Raw genomic sequence first — 10,203 nt, forward strand, 5'->3', positions numbered from 1 at the left:
TTTGCTTTATAACAGCCCTTAAGTTATTTGAAGACTGTTATCAGCTGTCCCCTCAGTTTTTTTTTTCTCAAGACTAAATATGCCGAGTTTTTGTAGCCTTTCCTCATAAGTCAAGTTTTCTAAACATTTTATCATTTTATTTGCTCACCTCTAGACTCTCTAATTTTTCCACATCTTTCTTAAAATGTAGCACCCATAATTGGATACAGTACTCCAGCTGAGACCTCACCAGTGCTCAGTAGAGCAGGACAGTTACTTCCTGTATCTTACATATAATACACCCAAAAATATTAGCCATTTTTCAACTGCATCCCAGTGTTGACTCATACTCCGTTTGTGATCCACTCTACCCCCCCACCCACTATCCTTTTCAGCAGTACTACCACCTAAATAATTATTTCCCATTTTGTAGCTGTGCATTTGATTTTCCTTCCTAAGTGTAGTACTTTACACTTGTGTTTATTGAATTTCTTCTTGTTTAATTCAGACCAGTTCTGTTTGTCAAGGTCATTTTGAATTGTAATCCTCCCCGCAAAGTGCTTGCTACCCCTCCCAGCTTGGTGTCTTCTGGAAATGTTATGTGCATGCATTTCACTCTGTTATCCAAGTCATTAATGAAAATGTTGAATAGTACCAACTCCGGAGCTGATCCCTCCAGCCCCACTAGATACACCCTCCCACTTTGACAGCGAACCATTGATAACTACTTTTTGATTATGGTCTTTCAGCCAGTTGTGCATGCACCTTATAGTAATTTAATCTAGATCACATTTCCCTACTTTGCTTATGACAATGTCAGGTGGGACTTGTCAAAATCAAGATAAATATCTACTGCTTCCCCACTATCAAGTAGGCTGGTAACCTTGTCAAAGAAGGAAATTACATTGGTTTGGCATGATTTGTTCTTGACAAATGCATGCTGGCTATTCCTTATAACCCTAGATTCTAAGGCCAGAAGGGACCATTGTGATTACCTAATTTGCTCTCCTGTATAACACAAGCCATACAACTTCCCTAAAATATTTCCTACATGCTTATAAATGGATAGTTTAATTTGTTTCAGTATCTTTCCAGGTATCGAAGTTAGGCTGACAGGTCTATAATTCCCTGGGTCATCTTTGTTCCCCTTTTTAAAAATAGGTTTTATGTTTGCCCTTTTCCACTCCTCTGGGACCTCACCCATCTTCCATGAGTGCGCAAAGATAATTAGCTAGTGGTTCTGAGGTTCCTTCACTTAGTTCTTTAAGTATCCTAAAGATGAATTTCATCAGGCCCTGCCAACTTGAATACATTTAACTCATCTAAATCTTCTTTAATCTTTTTATCCTTATTTTGTCATACATGCCTTCCCCTTATTATTAATAGGGCTGTCAAGCGAGTTAAAAAAATTGATTCTGATTAATCGTGTGATTAATCATGCTGTTAAACAATAATAGAATACCATTTATTTAAATATTTTTGGGTGTTTTCCACATTTTCAAATATATTGATTTTAATTATGACACAGAATACAAAATGTATAGTGCTCACTTTATATTTATTTTTGATTACAAAATACATTTACTGTAAAAAAAAAAAAAAAAAGTATTTTTCAATTTCCCCATTGCAAGTACTGTAGAGCAGTTTCTTTATCATGAAAGTTGAACTTACAAATGTAAAATTATGTACAAAAAAACCTGCATTCAAAAATAAAACAATGTAAAACTTTAGAGCCTACAAGTCCACTCAGTTCTACTTCTTGTTCAGCCAGTCGTTCAAACAAGTTTGTCTACATTTGCAGGAGATGATGCTGCCTGCTTCTTGTTTACAATGTCACCTGAAAGTGAGAACAGGCATTCACATGGCACTGTCATAGCTGGTGTTGGAAGATATTTATGTGCCCAATGCACTAAAGATTCATATGTCCCTTCATTCTTCAACCACTGTTCCAGAGGACATGTGTCCATGCTGATGACGGGTTCTGCTTGATAGCGATTCAAAACAGTGGGGACCAATACATGTCCATTTTCACCATTTGAGTCAGATGCCACCAACAGAAGACTGATTTTTCTTTTTTGGTGGTTCGGGTTCTGTAGTTTCCACATCGGAGTGTTGCTCTCTTAAGACTTCTGAAAGCATGCTCCACACCTCGTCCCTCTCTGATTTTGGAAGGCACTTCAGCTTCTTAAACTGTGGATCGAGTGCTGAATCTGTCCTTAGAAATCTCACATTCATACCTTATTTGCGTTTTGTCGAATCTGCAGTGAAAGTGTTCTTAAAATGAACATGTGCTGGGTCATTATCCAAGACTGCTATAACATAAAATATATGGCAGAATGCGGGTAAAACAAAATAGGAGATATACAATTCTCACCCAAGGAGTTCAGTCATAAATTTAATTAACACATTACTTTTTTAACGAGCGTCATCAGCATCGAAGCATGTCCTCTGGAATGGTGGCCGAAACATGAAGGGACATATGAATGTTTAGCATTTCTGGCACGTAGATACCAATGCCGGTTACAAAAGTGCCATGTGAACATCTGTTCTCACGTTCAGGTGACATTGTAAATAAGCAGGCAGAATTATCTCCCGTAAATGCAAACAAGCTTGTTCGTCTTAGCAGTTGGCTGAACAGGAAGTAGGACTGAGTGGACTTGTAGGCTCTAAAGTTTTAAACTGTTTTGTTTTTGAGTGGAGTTATGTTACAAAAAAAAATTACATTTGTAAGTTGCACTTTCACGATAAAGAGATTGCACTACAGTACTTGTATGAGGTGATTTGAAAAATACTATTTCATTCGTAATAAAAAATAATATAAAGTGAGCACTGTACACTTTGTGTTCTGTGTTGTAATTGAAATCAATATATTTGAAAATGTAGAAAAACATCCAAAAAAATTTAATACATTTCAATTGGGATTCTATTGTTTAACAGTGCAATTAAAACTACGATTATTCGCGATTAATTTTTTTTAGTTAATCACATGAGTTAACTGCGATTTATCAACAGCCCTAGTTATTAATATTAATTGTGTTGAGTATCTTGTCACCATTAACCTTTTTGGTGAAAACTGAAGCAGAATGTGCATTGAATACCTCCAGCCTTCTTGATGTCAGCAGTTATTAGTTCTCCTTCCCTACTAGACAGAGGACTTTTTTTTTCTTGTTCCTAATGTATTATTAAAGAATTTCTTATTGCTTTTGATGTCCCCTGCAAATTGCAACTCATTTTGTGCCTTAGCCTTTCTGATTTTTGTCCCTTCATGCTTGTGCTATTCTTTTATACTCCTCTATAGCAATTTGTCCACTTTTTCCAGGATTCCTTTTTGATTTTCAAGTAATTAAAGAGCCCTGATAGAACCATATTGGTGTCTTACTATTCTTCCTATTTTTCCTTTGCATCATGATGATGATGATGATGATATACTAGTTTCTGAAGTATCAAGTTATACAACAAAATAGAACTACTAATTGGCTACAGAGCTGAAAGCCATGTCCAATTAACTGAAATGCTGCGCTTGATTTAGGGTTTGTCTAAATTAGGAAAAGAGATTAGGTTGCAATTAGCTAACATCAGACTTGATTTCTCTTTCTAATCTATACAAATTTTGAGAGGATCTACTCTTCCTGCTCCCTATAGCTGGATTTACATACTCTGTTCTGACACAGAAATATAATTTTGATCTCTTTGTATTTCCTACAGAGGGAATCTGTTTTGTTCAGTAAAATACTTTTTTCATTACTTAGGAACTGGAGATGAAGAGGAGTATGTTGATGATTTCAACAGGTAAGAGAAAAATACTTATATTGCTACAGTGTGATATTTAATGGATAGTAAACATCATTCAGTTTTCTAGTTACATTGAACCAGAAGTAGATTCAGTCTTATCATGATCAGTTTGACATTGCTGCCATCTGTATGCTATACATCTGTGAATATAAATCTTCTTTATACTTTCTGTAGGCAGGAGTGTCCTCTAGATGCTGACAAGCTTTTGGGGTTTTTTATCAAAGAAAAATATGCTCTTCTTAACAATGCAGTTTTATCATTTACTTTTTTATACATTTTAATTAGTATTCTTAGCTAACTGTCTGTATACGAGTCCAAATTGAATCTTGCATCTAGAAAACTCAGCAGCATGAAGGGAAGACAATTGAGCAATAATATTTAAGGTCCTGAGCCTACAATTTACATGGCACAGCTTAATTTAGTTACAGTGTGTTCTCAAATATTTTTATCATTTAAATTTCCTTTCTGTAAAAATTGGGCTATCTAACCTAAAGATTCTTCCCTATAGAGGTGTGTGAGTGTGGTGGGAATTCTTGTACGGCAGAAAAAGAAAATCTAATTATTTTCACCTTTATTCTTTTTTTCTGTCATTAGTACCAGTCATCGCTCAGAAAAAAGTGACATCAGTATTGGTGAAGAAATAGAAGAAATTTCTGTGGAAATAGAAGACTTGAATGCCAGTGATAAAGTATGACTTTTATTGTGTGGACGTGCTTTTAATTTTTTATTAGATATTGTGGTTAGATGTTTGGCTGTCCTTTCTGGACAACTGTCATCACGTAATAAACACTTTGGGCACAGGTGGAAATAGTCATGCCATTCATTAAAACTGCCTTCTATTTATAACCATTCACTTATTGTTAGGGTTAGATTCTATACTGACTTTTTTTATTATTTATTTATTTGTCAAGTCATTTGGTCTAACTGTGCAGTAACTAACAGTTGAGAGTTTCTTGTAATCTTTTTGCATATGCTAGAGTTTTTATTAACTGCCTCAGTTGTGCTCATATTTTCATTATTCAGCACTGGCTATCAAATTTCCATACCTCCGTCTGCATTGTTAGAGTATATGCCCTTTCTAAATCGGAACGCTTTAAAGTATTTTTGCTGGGATTCTGTTGAACTCTGAGATATTAGAATTAATAGGTACTGCTACCAGCTGAATTGTTCTTTGGTGACAGCATGCTAACAGCCTATTGCCTACATCACCTTCCAAAAATTTTCAGTGCATTTTTAAAATTGTAAACAGGGCAAATGACTCCAAATCTACTTGATTTAAAAAAAATTTTTCTCATTTGAACCAATTGTTCTTTATTTGGTTGGAAAAATAAAGTAGTGGCATTAGGAGCCCAGTTCTATAAGGTATTTCTCATTAACTTAAAAGGCAGTTGAATGCACACAGTATCTGATATGTTGGAATTGATACAGAATCATAGAATATCAGGGTTGGAAGGGACCTCAGGAGGTCATCTAGTCCAACCCCCTGCTCAAAGCAGGACCAATCCCCAGACAGATTTTTGCCCCAGATCTCTAAATGGCCCCTCAAGGAGGGAACTCACAACCCTGGGTTTAGCAGGCCAGTGCTCAAACCACTGAGCTATCCCTCAGGATGGGGCCATAAGCTAGCAAGATGCTTTTTGCAGGACTGTATAGTTTAATAGATTTTGAAATGTAAATAAATATATATATCTTATCCGGTTGATTTTGTTTTCTAGCTTGAAGACCTCACACAAGATCTTACCATTTCTCAGTTAAGTGATGTTGATGTTGCAGATTATCTAGAGGATGTGGCATAGAATTGGACAGTAGAGATGTTTCAAGTGCTGAATTGAGGACTCTTGTGGACTGCTATTTTCAGACAATCATTCTTTGCTGGAATGTCTGTTCCCTATTTGTGCCTTGTGTTTCAGAAAGACTGGAGGTGTAGAGAGCTCTTATAAAATCATAGCAAGAACTGAATGAAATAGTTCATTCCAGCTTGAGTCTAATATTGGAATTGTTGTTCTTCGTCTGGTTCAGCGAAACCTTTCACACAAGGAGTTGAATTTTTCCAGCTGGATGTCCATTGCTGGCGATGGATACACAAAACCATCGGTCTATAGGAGAACATAACTGAAGAAATCAGCAAAGCTGCAGAACTTCTACACAGATGTATGGCTGTATAATGAATTTACACTGTTATCGTAACAGTCTGATTTTTAGCTAAGATAAGCAAGAAAACTTAAGAGTTACTGCTTCAACTTACTAAAAACTTCAGCAGTCTATATGAAATTTACATAATATCTAATAAATCTTCCTCAGTTCCTAGTCACTCCATGCCTACTTTAAGGGGTCAAGATTTTTCAGAAGTGACTAGTGATTTTTGGGAGCCCAACTTTGGAGGTCTGTCAGGGGCCTGGTTTTTAGCATTTTCTGAAAATCAGGCCCCTTTAAGGTGTCTCCAGTTGAACAGCCCAAACTGAGGCACCTAAAATCAGTAGGCACTTTTGAAAATCTTGGCGGAAGTATCTGTCAACTCTGAACTTTCTTGTTTTAATGTATTTGTCAGACCATTAACGTTACTCTGAACTACTTTTTTGGTGATATAATTTCATTAATGTTAACAGCTGTTAAAATCCCAATAAAAATGTGAGATTCCTTTATGATCCACAGATCATAATACAGAATAGCAAAATTTCTGAGAAGAGCTGTTTAATGGTTTGTGGAGTTCATGTTACTGGGCGGGATCTTAATTTGTATTGACTCACTTTCATTGTTTAAAATCCATATTTGTTTTAAAAAAGAGCACCAAAAAAGTATGAAACAATTAAACTTCTCTGTGTATCAGAATCTAATGACTAATGAATGGATTTAAACCCAAATATTTAAAAATAATACCGGGCCTAAGATATTGAACACACTAAGTTATAGCCAGGAGCACATTTTTGTATTTCCATTATCAACTCTTGAAAAACAGAGTCAGTAATGGAAACATTGACAGTTTCTTAACCATACTGTCATGCATAGCACTGCTGTAGTATATAGGTCATGGACATTTGTAATACTGAAACAAGCCTTCAAAATGTGTATTTTTTGAGCATTGTTAAAAAAAATACATGGGAAAAGATGCATGTCAGTGAATATAAAGATAATCACCTTTTTGTAGGCTTTGTAATTTTATTTCTGGTAAACTAGTAGCCATTTCAATAACAGTAGCATGTGAGACCATCTCCACTGGTACAGCTTATAGAGCTGCTTTACTTTGATTTGAGTCTGACTTAGGCTCTTACACACTGAGCTAGCAGATGTGGGGCTGTATTGGAAGGTTATACTTGGACAGTAGGTAGATTATTTGAGGGCAGAGGGGAAAAGTGACTTTTATTTATGTGCATCCCCCAAATAGCCAGCATAAAGCAACAGAACATGAGCCATGGCGTCAGCGTCTTACCTTGTTCCATAATGTAGCGGTCTTGAGCACAGAAGAGAGATTTTCCCCAGGCTCAGACCATCCCAGAATCTATGTGCCACAGTCTTGAAGTAGCAACGACCTTGTAGCATTCACTATTGAGGTTGAGATTCTTTAAGATATGGGAGATCTTGTGCCTAGAATTACTACCTGTAAAGGAGGACATGGGGAAAAATAAAGCAGCAGCACGTCTGAGGGTGTATTCTTCCACTAGAACTTCCACCGGAGGCACTTAGAACATAAGAACGGCCATACTGCATCAGATCAAAGGTCCATCTAGCCCAGCATCCTGTCTTCCAACAGTGGCCAATGCCTGGTGCCCCAGAGGGAATGAACAGAACAGGTAATCATCAAGTGATCCATCCCCTGTCGCCCATCCCCAGCTTCTGGCAAACAGAGGCTAGGGACACAATCTTTGTCCCTCCTGGCGAATAGCTATTGATGGACCTATCCTCTATGAACTTACCTAGTTCTTTTTTGAACCCTGTTATAGTCTTGCCAGAGGCTGTTGTGAAGGCCAGAGAGTTCTACAGGTTGACTCTGCATTGTGTGGAAAAAAATGCTTCCTTTTTTGTTTTAAACCTGCTGCCTATTACAGTAAAAGCTGTATTATCTGGCACTTTACCAACCGGAAAGCTCTAGAAACAGTCATTTCTAATATCTCCCAATACAAATCTTCAATCTAGTAACCGGGACCGATGCTGAAGCTATTCAGGACCTGAGTATTTCTGAGAGCAGTCCGACTACCATCGAGTTAGCCGAGAAGAGCCAAATGCTGTTCTTTCTGTTTGAATCTGCCATTGTGATCGGTTGGTTTATTACTCGGTACATTGTCTGGTTTTTATCGTAAAACATCAACGCAACCCTACCATTATGGCATCCAAAATACCAGCAAAAAGCAAAGGAGAGAAGCATAAGAGAATTGTGTTGACATTAAAACAGAAAATATCTATTTGTACATGTCTTGAAAAGGGCGAGAATAGGAATATTTATTCATTTTATTGTATTCTAATTCTTTGAAAATTGTCAATCCATTGGTAAGTATAACTCTTAGTTATCCGGAATTTTAATCAACATGTTTTGTAACAGTTTTTACTGTAATTTTATTTGGTAACCCCTAGTTCTTGTGCTATGAGAGAGAGTAAATAACACTTCCTTATTTACTTTCTTCACACCAATCCTGATTTTATAGGCCTCTATCATATCCCCCCTGAGTCATTTCTTTTCCAAGCTGTTTTATTAATCTCTCCTCATATGACAGCTATTCCATACCCATAATCATTTTTATTGTCCATTTCTGAACCTTTCCAATTCCAATATATCTGTTTTTGAGATGAGGTGACCACATCTCCTTGCAGTATTCAAGATATGGGTGTACCATGGATTTATATAGAGGCAATATATTTTCTGTCTTATTATCTATCCCTTTCTTAATGATTCCCAACGTGCTGTTAGCTTTTTTGACTGCCGCTGCACATTGAGTGGATGTTTTCAGAGAACTATCCACAATGACTCCAAGATCTCATTCTTGAGTTCTAACAGCTAATTTAGACCGCATTATTTTATATGTATTGTTGGGATTATGTTTTCCACCGTGCATTACTTTGCATTTATTAACATTGAATTTCATCTGCCATTTTGTTGCCCAGTCACCAGTTTTGTAAAATCCTTTTGTAGCTCTTCACAATCTGCTTGGCAAACATCCACATCTAACAGTTGGAGAAACTGAGTCATGGAGAGGTTAGGTGACCTGCCTCACAGAGCTAGGAATAGGCATTCTGGGTTTGGTCTCCTGGTTCACCACTCTCACCACTATTCACATTTGTAAAACAGTTTTGTTTTAGTAGCTAACAAGTTACCTGAACGTTTGGTTTCCTGATCCTCCTATAGGTTACACAGGCAAAACAGTCACCGAAAAGTCAAGGTGTATAAGGCAGGGTTGGTCACTGAATGTGAGCAAAGTGCTTTAACCCTAACATATCTATTACCTTGTGCACTCTTTTAATAAATCAGATGTGTGTCAGCGTTTGAGGACTGCTGTATGTAATGAGCCACATAACAAAAATGTTTTAGCTAAGTGTAGCATCATGCACTGTGAGTGACTACCCCCCCCACACCCACAGGTATATAAACTGACCCTCACATAAGACCATTGATAAAGAAACTAACAAAAGATGGGTGAGCTGTGTATAAATTGACCCACATCCTCTGTAAGCTTTCCTCTGCGTAGCACTCTTTTCACATTATTTCTATCTAGGGCTGCCACAACCTTTTATTCAGCTTCCCAAGTCTGTCTTATTATCTATCCCTTTCTCAATGATTCCCAACATGCTGTTCGCTTTTTTTGACTGCCGCTGCACATTGAGTGGATGTTTTCAGAAAACTATCCACAATGACTCCAAGATCTTTCTTGAGTGGTAACAACTACTTTAGACCCCATCATTTTATATGTATAGTTGGGATTATGTTTTCCAATGTGCGTTACTTTGCATTTATCAACATTGAATTTCATCTGCCATTTTGTTGCCAAATCACCCTGTTTTGTGAAATCCCTTGTAACACTTAGTTAAGTCCAAAGCAGCCTGCAATCTTGAATAGTTTTGTATCATCTGCAAATTTTGCCACCTCACTGTTTACACCTTTTCCAGACCATTTATGAATATGTTGAACAGTACTGGTCCCAGTAAAGCCCCCTGAAGGACACCACTATTTATCTCTCCCCATTCTGAAAATGGACCATTTATTCCTATCCTTTGTTTCCTATCTTTTAACCAATTACCAATCCATGAGAGGACCTTCCCTCTTATCCCATGACAGCTTACTTTGCTTAAGCGCCTTTGGTGAGGGACCTTGTCAAAGGATTTCTGAAAATCTAAGTACACTATATCCACTGCATCACCCTTGTCCACTTGTTTGTTGACCCCCTCAAATAATTCTAATAGATTGGTGAGGCATGATTTCCCTTTATAAAAACCATGTTGACTCTT

The 10,203-nt window shown here is 37.0% G+C and overlaps 1 protein-coding gene across 14 annotated transcripts in view; it reads left to right on the forward strand.

Annotated features, from left to right (window-relative positions):
- The window catches only part of CEP43 (centrosomal protein 43), a 51,577-nt gene extending 44,666 nt beyond the window's left edge, over positions 1 to 6,911 (forward strand). For all 14 annotated transcript variants that reach the window (XM_065590440.1, XM_065590443.1, XM_065590441.1 and 11 more), the window contains 3 exons: positions 3,729 to 3,768; positions 4,366 to 4,459; positions 5,487 to 6,911. In XM_065590440.1, coding sequence (XP_065446512.1) covers positions 3,729 to 3,768; positions 4,366 to 4,459; positions 5,487 to 5,567 — 215 coding nt within the window. In that variant the 3' untranslated portion in view covers positions 5,568 to 6,911. The remainder of the gene's footprint in view (positions 1 to 3,728; positions 3,769 to 4,365; positions 4,460 to 5,486) is intronic.
- The last annotated feature ends 3,292 nt before the right edge of the window (positions 6,912 to 10,203 follow it).

Source organism: Chrysemys picta, chromosome 3 (genome assembly GCF_011386835.1).
Source record: "Chrysemys picta bellii isolate R12L10 chromosome 3, ASM1138683v2, whole genome shotgun sequence".
In the NCBI taxonomy this organism is placed as follows: domain Eukaryota; kingdom Metazoa; phylum Chordata; order Testudines; family Emydidae; genus Chrysemys; species Chrysemys picta.